General features: G+C 32.7%; 1 protein-coding gene and 1 long non-coding RNA gene across 3 annotated transcripts; both read right to left on the reverse strand.

Annotated features, from left to right (window-relative positions):
• Window positions 1-13,670: 13,670 nt before the first annotated feature.
• LOC136065809 (uncharacterized) lies at window positions 13,671-14,990 on the reverse strand. Its single transcript, XR_010627405.1, has 2 exons — window positions 14,242-14,990; window positions 13,671-14,151 (listed from the first exon to the last, which is right to left on the reverse strand). It is a non-coding gene; the product is annotated as an uncharacterized LOC136065809 (long non-coding RNA).
• Window positions 14,991-15,003: 13 nt separating this feature from the next.
• Window positions 15,004-22,057, reverse strand: LOC112012597 (uncharacterized). 2 transcript variants are annotated; one of them, XM_024044974.2, is made up of 4 exons: window positions 21,764-22,057; window positions 18,876-18,966; window positions 17,269-17,381; window positions 15,004-16,253 (listed from the first exon to the last, which is right to left on the reverse strand). In XM_024044974.2, exon 4 carries the CDS (start codon window positions 16,177-16,179, stop codon window positions 15,088-15,090), a length of 1,092 nt encoding a protein of 363 aa, XP_023900742.1. In that variant the 5' UTR covers window positions 16,180-16,253; window positions 17,269-17,381; window positions 18,876-18,966; window positions 21,764-22,057; the 3' UTR covers window positions 15,004-15,087. The 2 variants fall into 2 exon arrangements, with proteins under 2 accessions (XP_023900742.1, XP_023900740.1); XM_024044972.2 differs by lacking the exon at window positions 17,269-17,381 and having other exon boundaries at window positions 15,005-16,253; window positions 21,764-22,056.
• Between the last annotated feature and the right edge of the window lie 138 nt (window positions 22,058-22,195).

Below are 22,195 nucleotides of genomic sequence, written 5' to 3' on the forward strand. Positions count from 1 at the left end.
ATTGTTGCAACAGGAAGCAAACTTGTCCTTATTCTTCATTTAGAAGCAAAATATGCAAAAATGGACTGCAAAAATGAAATCTACGCGAAAAACTGGGTAAGAAACACCTGAACTCCAAAAAAAGTCAACCCTGAAAAGTCAACGGTCAACGCACGGTCAAAGTCAACGGTCAGCGTAGATGACGTCAGCAGGATGACGTGTGCTGACGTAAGCAAGCTGATGTGTGCTGACGTCACTAGGGCTGACGTGGCAATATGATGACGTCAGCAGACCGTGGAGGCGTGTGTCCGGCGCGTGCAGGCGCGTGGAGGCGAGTGACCGGCGCGTGGAGGCGCGTGGAAGAGAGTTTCCGGCGCGTGGAAGCGCGTGGGGGTGCGTGGGGGCGCGTGAAGAATCTTGGCAGCGCGTGGCTGGGACGCCGAGAATTGTGGAGGCGCGTGGGGGCGCGTGTTTGGTCCGATGACGATGAAATTTCACAGAAAAGTAGATCGGAGATATTTCTTTCCGATGGTACAATATGTGGTCTGATCGGAGAGGCGGAAGCGATGGTGGCGGCGAGGCAGTGGTCTTTGATGTACTGGAGTCGCGGTGGGGGCAGTGGTGCTGCTCACAACAATGGCTGCAGATGACACCCAAGAAGACAAGACTGCTTAAGAGCGACACACCAATGGATTAGAGCAGTGGCTCTGATACCATGTTAGAAATACTGAATCGTAGTATTGTATTTCATGTATCAAAGAATGTACATAGATGTCTTTATATAGGAGGCACATGTGTGCAGTATAAGTAAATATGTGTGCTATACAAGTAACCTAACTGGGCCTAAAGCCCACAACACTATATATGTTAACACTACTAATAACAACTTGTAACAACCGGCCACATAAAATTTATTGTAAAAGTGTTGTAAAAATGTTATGGACATAATATTCTTCTTTCAAAAAAGAAACAAAAGAGAAGGTAAAAATTTAAAACACAAGTCGCTCAGAAGTGTGGAGTTGATTCTTTCCACAACCAACAAAACTTCGTTTTTACCCCAAAAAAAAAAAAAACCATCGTGAATCTGTGACACGTACACGTAAAAGCTAGAAAAAACAAAAAAACAAGATGGTTTTATAGCAAATACAAATGACATTCTTGATTCTTCAACCTTCATTATTCACCCTAAAAAAAATAAAATAAAATAATGAAATAAAAACATTCTACATTGCAAATATTCATTACGGAACTTATTCCATACGCTTGCCATATTATATACGTCAACTAATTGGACATTACCCACTTTTTTTGTTTAAACTTTTGGAACTAGGACATTACCCACTTTGAAGTTTGCTTAATTAGCTTTTTCTTTTTTATGATTTTTTTAAGAAGTGCTATGTTTTCTTTCCACAACCAACAAAACTTCGTTTTTACCCCAAAAAAAAAAAAAACCATCGTGAATCTGTGACACGTACACGTAAAAGCTAGAAAAAACAAAAAAACAAGATGGTTTTATAGCAAATACAAATGACATTCTTGATTCTTCAACCTTCATTATTCACCCTAAAAAAAATAAAATAAAATAATGAAATAAAAACATTCTACATTGCAAATATTCATTACGGAACTTATTCCATACGCTTGCCATATTATATACGTCAACTAATTGGACATTACCCACTTTTTTTGTTTAAACTTTTGGAACTAGGACATTACCCACTTTGAAGTTTGCTTAATTAGCTTTTTCTTTTTTATGATTTTTTTAAGAAGTGCTATGTTTATAATATTTTTACAATATTTAAATAACAAATTATAAGTGTTAAGTTGTTATTAGTTTTAATTTGAATCTACCACTAAAATTACTTTTTTGTTCACCAATAATAACCTATAACAACTTGTTATTTAAGATTTGTTGTGAAAATATTGTAAACATTGCATTTTTTTGTATGTGGATAAATATGATATAATTTTGTGTATAACGTTCATTTTATAGTAATTATTCTTATCATCAGGCCAATGCATCAATTAATTTTTGGTATAAATAGGTTTAAAGAATAAACTTTACCAGTTGAGTAGCTTAAGCTAACTGGAAGCTACTTTTGTTACATAATTTAATTAGCCTAAAATTCGAAGAAAATTGTTGGTTATTGACTTTTCTTTGTAATAATAATATGATTTAAAAAAAAAATTTCAAATTACGCACTTTAGGCTTTAGCATCCAAGACATAAATCCCTTTTCCAATGGGACCCTTGCGCACTGAAAAGGCAGAAAAGCAAATAAGATGCAATTTCAATTCAATAATGTCACTTTCGATGGAGTTTTCCTGGATGCTTCAGTGAATATGTGGCACACAAACACAAACACAACAAACTTTTCTTTTCTTTTCTTTGCTTTTTTCTTTCTTCTTTTGTTGTTTTATTCACGTGTTCTCCAATCAGCAGGCATAGAGTTTTCTCTTTTTGAATTTTGATACCAAATTGCCTCTGCATCTTCATCTTAAGCCAAGCTGTACGTAACATACATACATATAGTCACATAGTTAATTTGTTATATATACGTATGGTCAATGATAAAGACTATGATTTACTGTGCAGGACCGCTTGATACCTTCAAGCGAGACAAGTTTTTTTTTTTGGCTAGATTTTTATTTAAATTGTTTGTAATATTTTATAAAGTATTAATAAATAAAAAAATTTGACAATAGAATCAGTTAATAGTAAGGTAGTCGATTTCGTACCGTACCGGCCGGTATATACCGTACCGGCAAGCATACCGGTACATTTAACCTCTCTGTTTCGTACTGGAAAAAATACCGGCCGTACCGGTCATATACCGGCCAATTTTGGGCAATATCGGCCAGTACCGGGCGTACCGGCTGGTACAGAAAAAAGTTTTTTTTTTTTTTTTTATTATTTAAGTTTTGCAATTTTTGAATTTTTGTTAGGGCAAAATGGTAACTTACTTGCATTAACTTATTAGTATTATTTGTTTTCTTAGCATGCAATGGTAACTTTTAAGCTTTCTATTTTTTATATTGTGTGTTTTTTTTTTAATTGATACTAAAGTCTAAAACCATGAATAATTAGTTCTAAATTGAGGAAATGTTTTATGGTAAACTTTTATATTTATTATAATATATAAACACACACACACACACACACACACACACACACACACATATATATATATATATATATTTATTATATATTTATTTATAAATATAAAAAATAGTGGTAAACCCAAAACGGTACACCGGTATTGACCGATATCCGAAATATATCGTATCGCTGGCCAAACCGATACAGCTACCGGTATGGTATTGATTCCCTTGGACTTAATACCGAGGATATGGGTACACTTAAAAGCAAATTAATAATATAATATTACTTTTCATAACAATTATATATATAAAACATAATATATATAAAAAAAGGAAAAGAAATAAGAAATAAGCTTATCTTCTTTTCTTTTTTTTCTTTTTTCTTTTTTGATAATGAGCTTATCTTTTTTAATGTCCATGCAAATAAATTTAAGGGCAAGAGGAAAAAAGAAAAAAGAAAAAGGAATGGTTTGATAATGAATTGTGTTGACCGTGTAAATGTAGACCACTTACTCAAATAAAAAATCAATGGGTGTGAATCTATTTGGATTGTTATATAAGTATAGTACCATACATATATACTATAATACTACAATTATGGGGCTTATACAATTTCCTAATTTGTTAAAAGGAAGAGTCAGTCTTATTTTTGATAGATAAACACACACAGGGATAGAGTAAAGGAGAGTTTTGAAGGACTTACAACATGGCACACATTCAAAAGGGTCTAAGTTCTAACTCTTGAATGTGTACGTAGCCCAAGACTCTTGGCAACGACAATCATTTTTCTTTTTCAAAAAATATACATGGTAACTCATAAGTAATACACTTCTTAACAATACATTTTTCTTTTTTTTTGAAGTTCATGTCTTCCTCCAATTGAAGTCTTTTTTTCAAGAGCCTAATGTTCCCTGATTAGCATTATTCATTGTTTCGAATGGAGATGTTGAGGTTCAAATTCTCTCTCTTCATTCTTATATATACATATATATATATTTGAGTTTTACTAACGTGTGTCCTTAGGGCATATATTAATAAACTATTTTAAAAAAAAATTTATAAAAAAATAAAAAAATAATTTATTGTTTTAATGGTTTTTTTTTTAATTTCTGTGTGTCCTTAGGGCATATATTAATAAACTATTTTAAAAAAAAATTTATAAAAAAATAAAAAAATAATTTATTGTTTTAATGGTTTTTTTTTTAATTTCTCATAAAAACTTTTTTCATTAACTGAACCCTATATACATACACGCATTTTCTTGTTTGTTGTTACTTGTTAATGATTATCTTGATTTGATTTGACTGGTAATGCATGGTTGGTTTGAACTTGACTCAAGTTGATCAAATGGGTTTTCCCCCGTAGAAGAAAAAATTCCAAATAAAGAAGTCCGTTTCTTCAACCATGTTTCATCTTTTGAAACTCGAAAGTCTTACTTTGATTTTTCTTTTTCTTTTTTTTTTTTTGGTAAACTACTTTGACTAGTCATTATGTTTATACAATTCCCAAAACATCATTTTATTTTTAAGTGCTTTTTTACTTGCCTCAAGAGTCTATGCTCATGTCATGTGAACATGCATGTGTGAGTTAAATTCTCTGCCCTCCATTTGTTATTTAGTTATTTACTGGCCCTCTAACGAGAAAGAATAAATTCTACACACTATTTTAGTGACATTGTCACATTTTATCTTTGTTTTTATTGTCAAAAGTCATTTCTAAGCCGCGGTTAACGGAGAGAAGAAGTAATCGAGTTACAGCGACATATTTTATTCAATCTTTCTTCTACGGACCACAGAGTAATGAAAGTTGTAGGATTAAATTATGACTAATATCAGGGATACAACATCTTTTTATAATTATTGATATAATATATTAAGAATTTATGATTGAAATGACATTACTTTTATTTGGATTTATCACAAACACAAATTTTATTAAATACTAATCACAACAAATTATGTTAACAGTTGTGAAAAAGTATACTTTTAATGGTTTAAAATAAACCCCTACCTCGCTCCAAAAGAAAAAAAAAAAAAGTTTGTCTTATGCTTATGTTATGATTTATTTTTGCAAGAGGCTATCTAGCTTGCAAGACGCACAACCAATGACTGTAACATATAATTTGAGGACAAAAAAAAAGCTGCATCTGAAATCAGGTTGTGCAAAACAATAAGCATCCATTTGGATAAGTATCCAGAACCAGATTTGTGCAGCACTTATGCTTATGCATGTAAATATTATTTTTTATTTGTAAAAAGTAACTTCAAAAGCAAATGCTTTGATTGTGGGTATTAAAAAAATTTTGCTAGTTCAAAACAAAGTGGAGACAAAACCTATGCATTTACTTATGAGTAATATTAGGTATGCAATTGCTAAAGTGGCTAAGTTGTAATTTGAGAAACATTACTTTTCCATAAGTTTATTATCAACGATATTTTTAAGATTTGATTTACTTTCAGTATTTTTTTTAAACTAAAATCTTCTTTTATTTTAATGAAAAACTGTCAAATCACCTACTAAATAAATAAAATGTGAAAATTAAAGTCCACTATCATTTGCTATTATGTATTTAAAACAAAAGGATATCTCTAGTTAAAAAAGTACTGAATGTAAGCCAAACTCCTATTTTTACTAGTACCAATTAAAAATGTTACTTCATAAGTTGTGAAAAAAATTATTAAAAATTTGACCCTATACTTTATTGCTCTGAAAATAGATGTTATCCAGAGTTGGCTGACTTCCCACATATAGCAACACATTTTTCCACCGCTCTTTATAAACAGATTTTTTTTTTTTTTTGCTTGCATACTCTTTTAAGGAGAATTAAATTTGATTCCCTGGGATAAATATGACAAATCTTCATCATAGATCCTGACTATTGAAGACGACATTAACTATATAGTATTTTTTTTTATTTACTAAAATTTTATCATATTTTTTCTCTAGCCAGTAGATTTTATATTTTATTTTCAGTTCCTTCTAAGGGGTAACTGCCAATTTCAGTACAATTTATCTCCTTATATCCAATTAAATTTGAAATTTTGAATACATTTTTTTTTTTTTGAGTGTGATTAGAAAATATCATGTACCACATCTAATGTACCATATTTAAAATTTGCCCTAACTAATTTGCACAAGCAAGTACAGCCATTATAGGCTGTCACAATGCCATATTTTATTAAGTGCAATTGCTAGTTGCTACCATATTATCAAGAACCATATTAAGAAAATGAACGGTTAAAAAAAAGATAAAAGTTTAGTTTTAGATTGATTTGGAGCTATTTCTTCTAATTCATCATATGACGATATATGAAACTATCCATGTGTATTATATTCATACAAGTCACATGACTCTTTTTTTTATGTGATTAAAACTACACAGACAAAATCTCTTCGAGTATCACATAATAGGTTGGAGGAACATAACTTCAAACCAGGTTAGACCTAAACTTTTTATGTAAAAAAATTCAAGTTTTGATTTTTTTTTTTTTTAGGGTAAAAAGGATACATGCATTCTAAAGGATAAGATTATTAGGTGCAAATGCAATGTATAACGTGGAAGGTCCATTTAAGAACAAAATAGAAGAAGACATGGGATTCTCCTTTGTCCAATCTAACTCTTCGTTTTAAGGCCAATTACTTTGAATTATTGGTTGGTCACCTTTAGTTGGATAAGGTTGAAGTGGAACATCTCTTGCAGGTTCTTTCTTACCCGATCCTAATGGTAAAAAGTGGAGGGTGGAGTTTTATTGATCACTTTGGGCAAAGATAAGCAGATAGAGTAAAAAGAGCAACAAATGTGATAGTTGGGTCACGATCAGACCCCACAAATGGGGACTGAAAGCCACTGGATAAGATAGTCCTTGTGGCAACAATTTTTTGTCACATTCCCTTGCATGTGTATTCCGATCTCAACCATTCTTGCACCCCTAGGGGTGAAAGAATGGTTGAGATCGGAATACGATGACCACAATCAATACTAGTGGAAACTATCAAGTATATCATGGGAGAATTTGTTTTCCTGTGGCTATAATATTTATTCATTATAATTGTTAATAAATCTCAGATTAACTCAGTATATAAACGATGAGAAACTTATCACACACTAATATAACACATATTTAATTAATATCCAATCAAATCGGACATCACATATATAGTGTAAGAGAAAAGAACATCCTATATTTACTAACTTGCATATTTATAAACCATGCAGAAGTGTAGCGATAACTTGTAAATCAGTGAGCTAGCATCAACCTAACATCTCTTGCAGGTTCTTTCTTACCCGATCCTAATGGTAAAAAGTGGAGGGTGGAGTTTTATTGATCACTTTGGGCAAAGATAAGCAGATAGAGTAAAAAGAGCAACAAATGTGATAGTTGGGTCACGATCAGACCCCACAAATGGGGACTGAAAGCCACTGGATAAGATAGTCCTTGTGGCAACAATTTTTTGTCACATTCCCTTGCATGTGTATTCCGATCTCAACCATTCTTGCACCCCTAGGGGTGAAAGAATGGTTGAGATCGGAATACGATGACCACAATCAATACTAGTGGAAACTATCAAGTATATCATGGGAGAATTTGTTTTCCTGTGGCTATAATATTTATTCATTATAATTGTTAATAAATCTCAGATTAACTCAGTATATAAACGATGAGAAACTTATCACACACTAATATAACACATATTTAATTAATATCCAATCAAATCGGACATCACATATATAGTGTAAGAGAAAAGAACATCCTATATTTACTAACTTGCATATTTATAAACCATGCAGAAGTGTAGCGATAACTTGTAAATCAGTGAGCTAGCATCAACCTAAGTAGATTTAAAAAAAAAAAGAAAAAAAAGAATAGAAAACTAAATTCTTTTATAAAATTATGCCTTTTAAGAGTTTCGTTGATTTGCTTTTCATTTAAAAGAAGTGGAACACTTCATTTCAAAGGTATATACCATAATTGTTGTTGCTGTTGTCAGAGTAGTGGGTTCTTTTATTTCCTGGCACTACGCTTGAATGAGCGTTCAAGGGACTAGAGAAAAGAATTTTGTTGACATTGCCAGTAAAAATGTAGAGATGATGAACGATGACTTGTGTACGTGTTTCCATGAGGGCACAGCTATTACTGTTGTTAGCAATTGGATAGTGACGAGATCACCATTATTGAAGTAGGAAAAATGCAAAAGATACAAACTCTTTTTACAAGTTGAATAAGGACGAGATCACCATTAATGAAGTAGGGAAAATGCTAAAGATACCAACTTTTTTACAAAAAAAAATTTATAAACCGTTGATATGATAAGTAATTATCGTCTTATTGATAAATAAAATAAAAGAATAATGTTAGTATTGGGCCCGATGAAAACTAGTAAGAAATGGTCTTAATAATAATTGGTAAAAATGATGTAAAATAGTTTGTAATTGTAATATTACTTATAAAGTAGAGAGATTGTCTAACAATTAACTTTTGTGTTATTAATTAAAGAATAATGTTAAGATCATAACTTTCTCGACATAGCAAGTCGTGAGTAATGGAGTAAAAGTGGTAGGTCCACAACTCCACTCATGACTTGCCACGTGAGCAAGCTGTGGCAAAAATTGTGGTTATAATATTTTCCTTAATTAAAATGAACAAAAATATTTTAGTTGCAGTGGTGGAATTTTTATGTTATGAATTAATATAATATATTTTTTCTATTGTTAAAAGTTGATAAAAGATTAGAATGAAATATGAAATGAGTAAATTACAAAGAAATAGAATATAATGGAATCGGTTCAAGGAGTGGAATGGGAATTAAGCTATCTTGTCTGATTGTTTTAAAATAAAATAATTGAAAAAGAATGGAATGTGATAATAATTTACTATTCCTATCCTAAACAAGAAACGAACAGAGGATTTAGAGAATTAATGGAACAGAGAAGAATTAGAGAGAAAAAGGAAGAGAGAGATTAGGGAGAGTAGAGAATTGGGTATTGCATCAGATTCTTCATTGATTCCTTCCCTAAAACCATTCCTTCCCTTTATACCCGAGCCTTAACAGAGCTATAGTACAATGGTATTGGTATCACCCTATAACTACTTCTAACTAACTAACTAACCACCCCATCATTTAACAAATGTCACTAAGAGAATAATCCCTAATAGCTACTCAATTAACTTAACCACTCACTTGCTGCCACTTTTACATTTTAGCTTAGAACAGATTATACTCTCATCATCACATGGCAGCAACAACACTTGATCACAACCAAAGCAGCCCTTGACCACATCAGCACCCCAATGCACCAGAACATTTAAGCAACTCCTATCAGAATGTACATAATTTTGTTTAGAATACAATGAAAAGGAATGGAAATGAATAAATTTTTTAATATATTTTTTTTTAACTTGTAAACATTTGCTATTTGTTATATTATCTCTATATATTAAGAGGGTTTATGAGTTAGTTATTAATTCAGAAAATTTCAAAAATATTCATATTCTAAATAGATAGTTCTTTATTCCTAAAAAATAAAAAGATGAGAAAAAAGCCATAATTTAACAATATTTAAAAACAAAAAACTAAGGGATAAATCTCCCTATAACTTCCCACTAGAGTCTAAGACAAAGACAAACTTTTCACATGTTTCTAAAAATAAAAAACCTCCAATCCCACATAAATTCAACAAAATTAAATTTAAAAAAAAAAAAAAACCACCTAATAAATCTCCTTATAACTTCCCACTAGAGTTCTAGATAGATAAAAACTTCTTTCTAAAAATTCTAATAACATTAAATCTCTCAAATTACAAACCCACAATTATTTTATATACTAAATTCTTCTCAATGGCCAGGCGTTTTCCTGTTAAAATTGGTAAGTTTTTTAACATAATTTATATACTACTTTCTCAAGTGAATATTATATTGTGTATCGTACTTTCTCAATTACATATATTGTGAATTGGTAACTCTATAAAAATTTGGTTATGAATTGAAATTTTAGCATGTGTGACGAGGCTAATTACTATATTATTGTTGTTGTTAATAATGAGTTATAATCAACTAATCAAGTAAAGTGAGGAAGGAAAATGGTATAATAGGAAATTTCTAATATAGAGGGCATTATGGGCATCTCGGTCAAAATGTTTTTAAACTACGTTACATTTCCTCTAATTTCTCTCAATTTTGAAGAAAATGAAAATTTTAAATTTTGAGGTGAGGAATATATGTTCAGTTCTACTTATAAACTTCCAAATTTTCCATTCCCCTTTGCTAAAACTCTAAAGTCCAAACAAAAAGAATGGAAATAATATTTTTAAAAATTCATTTTAATTCCATTCTTTTCCTCCATTTCCCCTGCCCTAACAGTTGTAACCAATACCATAAAGTTAACTAGACAAAAGTTAAATTAATTCACTCAAGCAATGAGATTGTTTTGATGGAATAGGAATATCATATATTATATAATAAAAATTGAATCTTACAAGTGATAGTTGTGTCAAATGAGTCAAATATCTATCTTTTTTATGTGGCAAATGGCTAAACCATTTTTGTATCAAGAGGATGTCCTTTTATAAAAAATTTGAACTTACACTATGCTCTGTTTGTTTTGACATTGACATTTTTTGAAAAATGAATCATTTTCTAAAAAGTATTTTTTTTAAAAACTATCTTGTTTTCTTATATTTTGTAGAAATCTTAAAATAAGTTGGAAAACTATGTTTTGACTTCTCTTATTTAGTTTTGCATAAAATAGAGTTATTTTCCTTATTTAACTTTGCGTGAAATAGATACATTTTCTTGAAAATTTTAGTGAAAAACAACTCTATCTCCTGCTAAGTTTGTTTTTTGAGAAAGTATCTCCTGTTAAGTTAAATATAAGAAGTTAAGAGATAATTTTCTTTTGACCCATTTTTTATATACTAACAAACACACACACACACACACACACACACACACAAAAAGCAAAAAATTATCTTCATATAAGATTTTCCATTGAAACAAACAAAGCGCATGCAACTTAATATTTTATGTAACTTAAAATATTTATTCTTTCATTTACTTGTCTATCCTAATATTTAAATTTAGGGTTCACATTTTTTTTTTTTAATTTACATATAATATTTGATTAGGAAGTGCATGAGAAGGACATAATACCAATAAACATCAAAATGTGCAAGTCTTTCCTTGAAACTTGACATAAACGAGGAGGGAAAGAAAAGGGTAGACAAGACAACGCCAAAAAAATTCTGCTTTGACAGTCCATTTGCCTAGAGAGTGAACACCCTTATTAGTAGATCTATGCGTTCAAGCAAAAGAGCAGCTTGCAAAAGACTTGACTTTTAGAGCTCTAAGAACATTTACCAAGACCTCCAAGTCCCATGAAGGACTGTTTTGGTCATTGACAGACTCTTAGAGTCACCCTCAATAATGATCTTACAGGAAGCCCCTCTGACTTAAAAACTTGGAAACCCCATAAAATAGCCAATTAGCCATTGCTTTAGCCACTGTGATGGACTGCAAATTGGAATTTTCTTGGTCCAGCCTGTTAACATTCTTCCATTCCAATCACTAATGGTTTTGGAACTGGTATATATAGTGGATTCTGAGTGAGATTGTGAGATCTCTGACAGACAAACAGTGCCATTCTTGAGGACAATCTTGATTCTCAATTGCCATATATAATCTATGATGACTGCTGCAAGAATTAGAGCAAACTAATCCCTTCCCATATATAATCTTTCTTTTTTTTAATAATTCAATAGTTACAATGAGCGAGAGGCGATTTGAACTCTGAATGTTTTTATTAGAAACACCAAAATGTGCTAACAACAGTTGATTTTACAAGGCTTTTGACTTGCCAAATACAATCTTAAGCTGCCTTTTTTTTAGTTCCAACCCTGACCAGCTGATTAGGCTGACATTCCACTAGAAGGAATTTTCAAATTGTCATTGATGGATTTGCAATTAGTATTTAGTACATGACTTCGATGTATGATCTTTACCAATAAGTCTGTACAATACTTTCAACGCCTGAACGATTTTTCATTTTTTATTTTTTGTTTTGAAGGAAACTACAACTTAACACTTGATTACTCGTTTGATATATATATATATATATATATATATTTTTTTTTATTTTTTTTTTTGATTTCATATAACTTTTTAAAATCTAAAAGTTATAAAAAAAAAAAAAAAAAGATTTTTAGGAGAATAAGATAAAAATAAAAATAAAAATGTAGATGAATATGCTATTTGCAATTGGTTGTCCAATCTATAATTACTTAAAAGGATTGGATAAAATTATTTTAGCTAAATAATTAACTAAAGAATCATGGTATATATGAAGAAAAGTTTAAGCGAAGAGAGGAGTGTAGCTTGAAGTAGGAGAAAGAAAACTGAAAAAGCTAGTGAATATTTTACACTTCCAAAATCCACATGACATGAAATATGAAGTTGCCTTGATATAGGATCTTAGCAGTGATATATCCCTTGTGTTTGATGCCATAACTTAGATAAATAGCACAAATGAGAGCGCGAATTCTAACTTATTGTTTGTGCTCATGGGGTTGGAGAAAGACAAAAGAGACATCCATTTACTCTAGGAAGGCATAATCATGAGGGCTTCCATAAAGAAATTCGAAAGGAGATTGATTGAGTGAAAAAATCTAATACCACAAATTATTACACAATTTTCTTGTCACAACTATCATGTGGTGGAGTGTGAGTGATGAAGAAAAAAAAATAGTGGATTTATGTGTAAATAATAGATAACTACTAATAATTTACTATGTCAGAATTGTGGCAAAAGTTGTAAAATAATTTGAGATACCATTTTGTTGCAAGATTTCAAAATAAATGAACTCTTCAACCATACAAGAAAATTTGAGTGTGAACTATGTCATAAAAGTCTTGATAAGCTATATACATTATACATATATAAACTATGTGAAAATCCAACCTATGTTGTAATGTCCATGTCTAATGAGAAAAGTCAACAACAAATATAATGAAGTAGCAAGTAGCACCCATAGTGGCAGTAGGTGCAGCCCCTCAAATAACAAAGTGTACAGTTTCTCCCAAAAAAAAAAAAAAAGTGTACAAGTATTAAAAGGAGCCATGGAAATAAAGTCACCATTACTTAATGGTAAAGTGGTTTGTTTGCCAAATTGGAATTGGCAATGAATAAAATCAAAAGAGTCTAATTTGAACTGCCTTAATTGACCAATAGAGGCTAAATGATGAACCCATTTAGAAGAAGCATGACCTAGATCCGAATGTCAGAGGCTCAAGGAGAAGGTAGAAACAACTAGGCTAATTGAAATATGAAGAGAGGAAAGCTCGGATATGGTCTCGACAGGTATGCTTTCACTCGAACCACACTCAGAAGATCACTCAAACCATTCTCAGAAGATCAAGGTCGGTCGGTGGTCCAAATTTATGATCTATCCTAAGCTGACTTGTCTGCAAATTTTGCACAATACAACATTTCTTTGAAAAAAAAAAAAAAATCTATTAAACGCTAGAAGAAAAAAAAAAGAAAAAGAAAAAAAAGAAAGTTCCTAAAAAAAAAGAGTAATGATAGTGTTGGGTCCAAATGAAAAACAGTAAAAATTTGCCATAATAACAATTTAAAAAAATATTGTAAAATAGTTTAACTATAGCATTCCTCAATGACCACTAACCATTTACCATGTCATCAATGACAGTTGAGCATGCCACCATGCCCTACTAGTAATTGTGATACAATAGTCTTTTTTTTTTTTTCCCTTCCTTTTTTTTTTTTTTTTCACACTAGTTGTTTAGCTCGAGTAAGATTCAATGTTGTTGGCTCAGACAGATTTTGCTCCCTTAAAGCAGGTGGGTCAGGCGTAATTGCATTCTGGATACATTTAGATCGCCTAATAAAACTGGTGTCGTGTGTCATTTTCTTCTTCACAATTGATGATTTGGATTGTGCATGCCGTTCAAAATGTCTCTCTTTCACCTGCAAGGGCTTATAAGCTTTCAATTTCAAGCAACACTGATGTTATCCAAAATGCACTTATGCCAAAAACCTTGACATTTAGCAATTAGCATACCTGAGCAAAAACTGATAATGTTGTGAGAAAAGACCAAAGAAAATTTTGAGTTAGGAACAGATTAATAGGTGAAACTACAGAAAAGTATACCTAATAAAATAAGCACACACAAGTTTAGTGTTGATTCTGTTGAAGAAATTGAAAGGATGTGATTCCTGTAAAAAAAAAAAAAAAAAAACTACTTGAATATTACTTAAAAATGATTAACTTTACAATTTTCAACAAGCTTAAAGTTTGGGAAAATGGTAGATTATCAAAGAGCATTTATAAGAACACAACAAAAAGGAGTGAACGCTACAATTTTCACATCTCTGGCAGCTTTCAGGCACTGAAAACTCTTTATGAAAAAAAAAAAAAAAAAAAAAAGAGCAGTGGAACCCTTATATTCCATACTATACTTTCTAATCCTTTTATTTTTGGGCTGGCCAAAAATTTTCATTCTGGCGATCTTAAACAGCCTCCTGGGAGAAGGAACCTAAAGTTATCTGCATTCTCTATCAAGTAAGCAGGAAGATGAACTGCAGAACACGAACTAGGGATTGGCCCCATCTTTTTAAACAACTCCTGAAAGGTGTATTCTTCAGGTAGCATATCAAAGAGATCATCTCCCCGGCAAATGAGGTTCTGGATTCTTGAATGGTCTAAAAAATCCCTCCGCTTCACACGATCTGCATGGCTATAAGCAGTCATCTTAAACACAAATTCCTGAATATGCCGAAAACAGAAGCTACAATGCCATCCTGCATCAGACAATATTAGATCAGTTTGGCGTGAATGCCGATAAAGGGTGCGTGGGTGAAAGACGTGGGCTGTGGCACGCCAGCTGCTGTAGTCCACGGGGAACTTAAAAAAAAAAAAAAAAAAAAAGAGCAGTGGAACCCTTATATTCCATACTATACTTTCTAATCCTTTTATTTTTGGGCTGGCCAAAAATTTTCATTCTGGCGATCTTAAACAGCCTCCTGGGAGAAGGAACCTAAAGTTATCTGCATTCTCTATCAAGTAAGCAGGAAGATGAACTGCAGAACACGAACTAGGGATTGGCCCCATCTTTTTAAACAACTCCTGAAAGGTGTATTCTTCAGGTAGCATATCAAAGAGATCATCTCCCCGGCAAATGAGGTTCTGGATTCTTGAATGGTCTAAAAAATCCCTCCGCTTCACACGATCTGCATGGCTATAAGCAGTCATCTTAAACACAAATTCCTGAATATGCCGAAAACAGAAGCTACAATGCCATCCTGCATCAGACAATATTAGATCAGTTTGGCGTGAATGCCGATAAAGGGTGCGTGGGTGAAAGACGTGGGCTGTGGCACGCCAGCTGCTGTAGTCCACGGGGAACTCGAATGAGTACATGTAGTGCCTGAACTCAAGATGCATTACTGGTGGAATCCCATCACACCATTGCAGTAGTTTCACAGTATGTGAGCTTGGTATCTCATCGGTATCTGACATGATGAGAATGTCACCACTGGATATCCCTGCAAGCCGAAGTAATCTATTCATAGCAGCACGTTGCTTAGACTCAAGTGCAAATGGGTCTTCACGTGATCCATGAGCTGCAATTCGGCCAGAGAATACATCATGGACAATCTTCCCCTCAGCAAAAGCAAACCGGGCCTGATTTGAAGCAAAGAAGAGAGGTTTGGGGATGCCGGTGAAAGTCGTATTGGACTCAAGGATGACAAATTTTGTGACTAAGGAATGAAGCTCACGCCACCTGATCTCCAGTATGTCCAGCTCATTGCTGAAGATGATGGCATCATAAACTCGGCGGGGTTCAGAGCGTACAGACCAGCCATGGAGGCGGCAAAGGTGGTCCATTGATACATTTTCAGCATAATAGTGTGAAAGGCGTTTGAAGGGTGGTGGAGGATTGTCCCAAAGTGGTCGGAAAAAATACGATATTTTCTGGCCGTAAGTGAAAATTCCAACCATACAAACAGGAATAAGTATCAGGAGTATGATGAAAAGGAACCTAGGTGGTGGTCGTCGGTAGGTGAGGCGGAGAGGTCGTGGTGCCATGCTTTGAAGGGGAATAATTTGGAAAAGAAGTACTCAACTAAAAGAAAAATCAAGGCTCTTCCAATCTTGGTCACCTGTATAAAAACAACATCTATGTTAGAGTTTATAATCAGCATTAGGAAATGTGAATAAAGAGGAAAATGCCTACAGAATGAACTTTTTAGCTCAATCATGTTCAATCATCTAAGCAGAAGTAATCCCTTCCCCAAGATGGACCGAATATTTACATCAAATTGATATTCCAGCATCCTAGACAGCCAATGATTAAGATCCTGAATAAAGCTTACTGGCCATTGTGTGTTTCATTTGAAATTGGTATACAGAATAATAATCGATTAATACATTACTTAAAATGCCTCTCATCTTTTCATTTAAATGAGACCTGTGTCTACAAGGAAGACCATTTTTTCTCATTTATTAGTAATAGGCAATCCAGAAATCTGTAAACCGCTGACCAATATTTAGATGCATCACTCCCTACCCAGTGGTCCTCTGGTATCTCTGCATGCATTTTCTGTTTTTTTGCATGAGCATGCATGTTTGTTTGGCATAACATACAACTTAATTTGCATAGTTATTTTGTTGGTAGGACTGGAACCTGAAATCAAGTCCATCCCCAGCCTATTTCCATATCCCTAGAGCCAAGGCGAGGGTTCCAAATTTTGGGTTTATATGGGTTTAACATATATGAAATAACTGTAAAAGGGAGAAAATATAATAGCAGACATTCTAAGAGCAAAGCTGAACAGGAACATCTACGAAATGGTAAACATTTTGGTTATTCTTTATAATATATATGCTTAAACAAGTATGGTGATATGAAGCTTTAGCTTCATCTAATGATATCATTCATTTTTGGGGAATCTAGATAGATCCTAAATCTCCTTGCCCATGAGAAGATGAATAAACAATTTTGCCACCAGAAGCGAATGACTGTTTCATTTTTGATGACCTGAGGTCTATTAATTTATTAGTGATATTCATTATATTGATTCTTCCCTTTCCCACGGAGAACAGATAATTCAATTCTTATTTTAACTTTAGAAAGTTCCTGTTTGACTTTATTGATTGCAAAAATAATACACCAACCTGAATGCACACTGTTCAGCAAGCTAGAACTATCCATTCAAAGAAAATCCTTCTCAACCTTGCACTCCTTATGAATTATTGATAGTGTTCCAAAGTTTCTCTTGGCAAGCCTCCTATTATGTCAGGAGCATTTTGAGATTAGTGTAGACGGTAGTGTTAAGCGTGTGGTTGTGTATAGAAATGGCTGATTTGAGGTAGCCAAGCCTCCTAAGAATTAGAGAGAAGGATTAGAGAGTTTAGAGAAAAAGAAGAAGGAAACTTGATTATCATTTTTTTACGAGTTCTTTGTACACTGAGGAGATTCTATTAAAGCAAGGCTGCTTGAGTATAACTGTCATAACTTACAGTTTGTTACTAACACCCCCTAACTGTCTACTAACTAATATATATATATATATATATAAACCTGTTTATTAACTAATCACAAGTCTATTCTAATCAGTAACAATTGAGCACATGGCAGACTTATTGGATGCTGAGATCATGAAGCAATCTCATCCTGACTACCTGATCTGCCAGATAAACAAAGCAACCTAGGAAAATCTTAACTTCTAACTGACCTAACACCTTACGACAGCACTCAATACATCAAGGCACAGCCTTGAACAATACAATAGAAGGTGGTGTTGGTGTTATGACTTTAACATATTATTCTAGATGGGCAATGATATAATTATGTACCAACTGAAAGTCTGTGCAATTACAAACTGCAAATTAGGGTAAACACAAAATGCTCATTTTTAATTGTTATTTTTTTCATCTAAATCTAGTCTCTACCCTATTTCCTGTGACTAACTGCATTAGATAACAAACAAAATCTTTTCCATGTCACCGGTTTAAATTATTCTCAACTTGCATCCAAGTATGCAAAGTCTTAAATCTTTCTTTACCTAGGTTATTCATGATTTTTTTCATTAATAGTCAAAATATATTAATCTTGACAAATTTCAGTCATACTTTCCTACTAGCCTATGCACTTAATATTATGATTACTTTTATAAAAGTTCATAATTATGTCAGCACCCTTTGTTCTCGAATTAGATTTGTAGCATGTTGTATCTCTCAATTGTTAATAGGATAATTTTTCAGAATTAGATGATTGCATATACCATTGGAAACATTACTTACACTAAACATCACTGCCAATAGATGTAAAAACAATAAAGGTAATCATAACAAATGAAGAGATTATTAATGAGACACACCAAAATACAACAAAAATCAAAAGACGTCATTAATAAAATCAAAAGAGATTATACACATCCCACTCAAGGAAGTCTCTACAATTCATAATAGTTGATTCATTCATAGTGACTAAACATTATGGTAGCCCTCAACCTATCACAACCCTCCTTCCGGGCTTGGGACCGGCTGTGAACAAAATACATGACACTAAGTACAAACACAGGCGGAGTTAAGGGAATCTCTAACATCATGATCCAAATTATCAAAAGTGACGATTGCACAGTTGGCATTATCAGAACCATCCCTTTTTTAGATTAATTGAATAAAAATACTCATAAAGACCAAACTTCCAATCTCCTCCTCACAACCGCAAAGATAAGTGCTGTATTAAAGATTAATATGAGGTATTATTCCCAACCAACCTGAACCATATGATTGACTCATGGTGACCAAGCTACTTGATCCGCTTATTACCAGTGAGGAATAATCTCCATAAGAGATAAAAAGTTACCCCTGAAACACAAGCAGCAATCCTATCAGATTATACATGACTACATCGAAGTTCAATCATGAATACAACAAAGTATTTTATGCAAGTTGATTAATCCTGAAACCAAAAAAGAAGAGTAAAAGGAAGACAATCCTTCAATAGCCATACATCAACTCAAAATTTCTATGCGGATGTGATTCTTAGCGAACCAAGTAATGAGAAAGAAGCAGAAAGAGCTGTATAAAAGGAAATATTTGACTTGACATGGTTAATAAAGCTTTGGAAGGTTTTTTTTTTTTCAAAGCATCAAAACATTTCTAGAAACTGAAGACCTCATATCATTATGGATTATCTCTCTCTCTCTCTCTCTCAAAGAAATATTTTGCTGTCTATTTTATTAACAAAGAATCCTTCGAAGTTGATCCCCATCTTTATGTTTGGGTACAGAGGATTGCACATATGTGGCCATGCACCCCTTATAGGACACTAAAGTAGAGTGCTACCTAAGAGAGAAGACAAATCCTACCAAATCCTTATCCATTCCTTAATAAGAAAACATGGCTTAAATTATAAAAAATACCATTGTTGGCTAGGAAAGAAACAATTTTCAAATACAAACAATTGTAATAACAAAGTGTTTAAACCCCAGATAAAATTGTCAATGGTTATTATAATTAACAAAATTATCCTTTAAAATAAAAGAATAGGCAAGCTCTTCTTATGGGAAATGTTAAACTTGCTTAAAGAGTTTAAAATGAAACATAAGAGCCTTTAGCTTACGGTCATATATATTTCCGTATAATATATATTGAATTTTTTTTGTTCATAGTAGTTATATAACTTCAGAAGTACTGGGGTTTACAAGAACTTTATTGAATACAACAATGTATTTTATGCAAGTTGATTAATCCAGAAACCAAAAAGATGAGGAAAAGGAGAAGACACTCCTTCAATAGCCATACTCACTAAGTGTATTAAATAAATTTACATGAACTTTAATATCAACTCAAACTTTCCATGCAGAGGTGATTCTTAGCGACCCAAGTAATGATACAGGACAGGAGCAAAATGTATTACATAGAATTACATGAACTTTAATATCAACTCAAACTTTCCATGCAGAGGTGATTCTTAGCGACCCAAGTAATGATACAGGACAGGAGCAAAGTGTATTACATAGATTTACACAAACTTTAATATCAACTCAAACTTTCCATGCAGAGCTGATTCTTAGTGACCCAAGTAATGATACAGGACAGGAGCAGAGTGTATTACATGGATTTACATGAACTTTAATATCAACTCAAACTTTCCATGCAGAGCTGATTCTTAGCGACCCAAGTAATGATACAGGACAGGAGCAGAGTGTATTACATAGATTTACAAAAACTTTAATATCAACTCAAACTTTCCATGCAGAGGTGATTCTTAGCAACCCAAGTAATGATACAGGACAGGAGCAGAGTGTATTACATAGATTTACTTGAACTTTAATATCAACTCAAACTTTTCATGCAGAGATGATTCTTAGCGACCCAAGTAATGATAAATGACAGGAGCAAAAGGAGCTATATAAATTTCCATAACATGTTGCCTAATATCTAAAACTAGAATGCATCCAAAGCAACAACCAATTAAATGCCACTAATTAAAAAGGGAAATATTTGACTTAACATGATTACTAAAGCTTTGGCGGATTTTTCTTTTGAAAAAAAAAAGCATCACAACACTTCTAGAAACTGAAGACCTTATATCATTATGGATAAAACTCTCTCTTTAGCAATAGTTTTCTCTGTCCTTGAGATTAAACAAAGTTCTTCCTTTAGAGTGCTGCATAAGTGAAAAGACAATCCAGCCAAAGCCTCACACATGCAATAATAGGACAACATGGCTTGAAGTCTAAAAAGTACCATTGTTGGCTAGGAAAATAACAATTTTCAAGAACCAAAAAAAAAAAAAAAAAATGGTAATAACAATGTGTTTAAACCCCAGATAAAATTGTGAATGGTTCTTAACTTCTTATGATTATCAAAATTATCTTTTAAAATAAAAGAATATGCAGGCTCTTCCTATGGGAAATGTTAAATTAACTCAGAATCTAACCTTGCTTAAAGTGTTTAGGAAGAAACATAAAAGCCTTTAGCTTATAGTATTATATATTTCCACATAAACTAAATATAGAATTTTTTTGTTCATAGTAATTATAAAAATCCAACAGTATCGGTCCCTGGAATTCATATAAACTGGGGTTTAATTCAATAAACACCCCCCCCCCCCGGGCGGTAACACACACACACACACACACAAAAGAACCACTGTGATTTGGATAACCAATATGACAAGCTGGAATTGGTTCTATTCAAAAGAGTGTCAAGCAATTTCAACGTAAAATTGAACATATGGATCTCAAATTTGTTACAAATTGCTTAATGCATGGTTTTTTTTTTTTTTTGATAGGCTTAAAGTATGATAATTAAGCTCAAAGTGCAAGGCATGTGCATCCAATTTCTAAAATTAAAAAAAGAAATAAATTTAATATCTTTGGAAGGTACCCAAACATTGATCAAGATGTATTTAATGCCTAATAATTTTTTTAAAAAAAATCATTATTAACAATTATTACAACATGTAATCCCCCAAATGGAAACTGGGGGTTGGAACAAACAAGAAATGAATTTGAAACTTGGAAACACAAAATCAAAACGTAAAATTGTTCAACCATAAATGCGAGCCATACTTCAATAAATACCAAAAGGGTACCGAAAATTACGCACTGAAAATGGTTTTGTTTTGTTTTTATATATATATATATATATATACCTTTTTGAAGCTGCAGCGGCCTAGTGATTGGCCCTGAATGCATTCCCGCCAGCTCCACACAAACACAGAGAAACACAAACACAGAGAGAGAGAGAGAGATAGAGAATGTGTGTTAAACTTAGTATAAGATATAGAGAGAGAGAGAGAGAGAGAGAGAGATAAACAGAGATGAGAGAAATTCGGGGGAAGAGAGAAGTGAAGAGTGAACAACGGAGTTGATATGAATCGGTAGAGAAGCACTAAGTTTCTCTGCAGTTGCACTGCTAAGGTTTTTGTAATTCAAACCAATGAAGATCAAACAGGCGTCAAGCGTGGATGATTACGATGTTGTTGTTGTTGTTGTTTGTCTTTTTTTTGTCCTGTTGAGAGTGACGTGTTTGTCATTAATTGGGTTATGTTTCGTGGTATCTTAGTTTACTGTAGAGAGGCGAT

This window comes from Quercus suber, unplaced genomic scaffold (genome assembly GCF_002906115.3).
Source record: "Quercus suber isolate HL8 unplaced genomic scaffold, Cork oak 2.0 scaffold_28, whole genome shotgun sequence".
Classification (NCBI taxonomy): Eukaryota; Viridiplantae; Streptophyta; class Magnoliopsida; order Fagales; family Fagaceae; genus Quercus; species Quercus suber.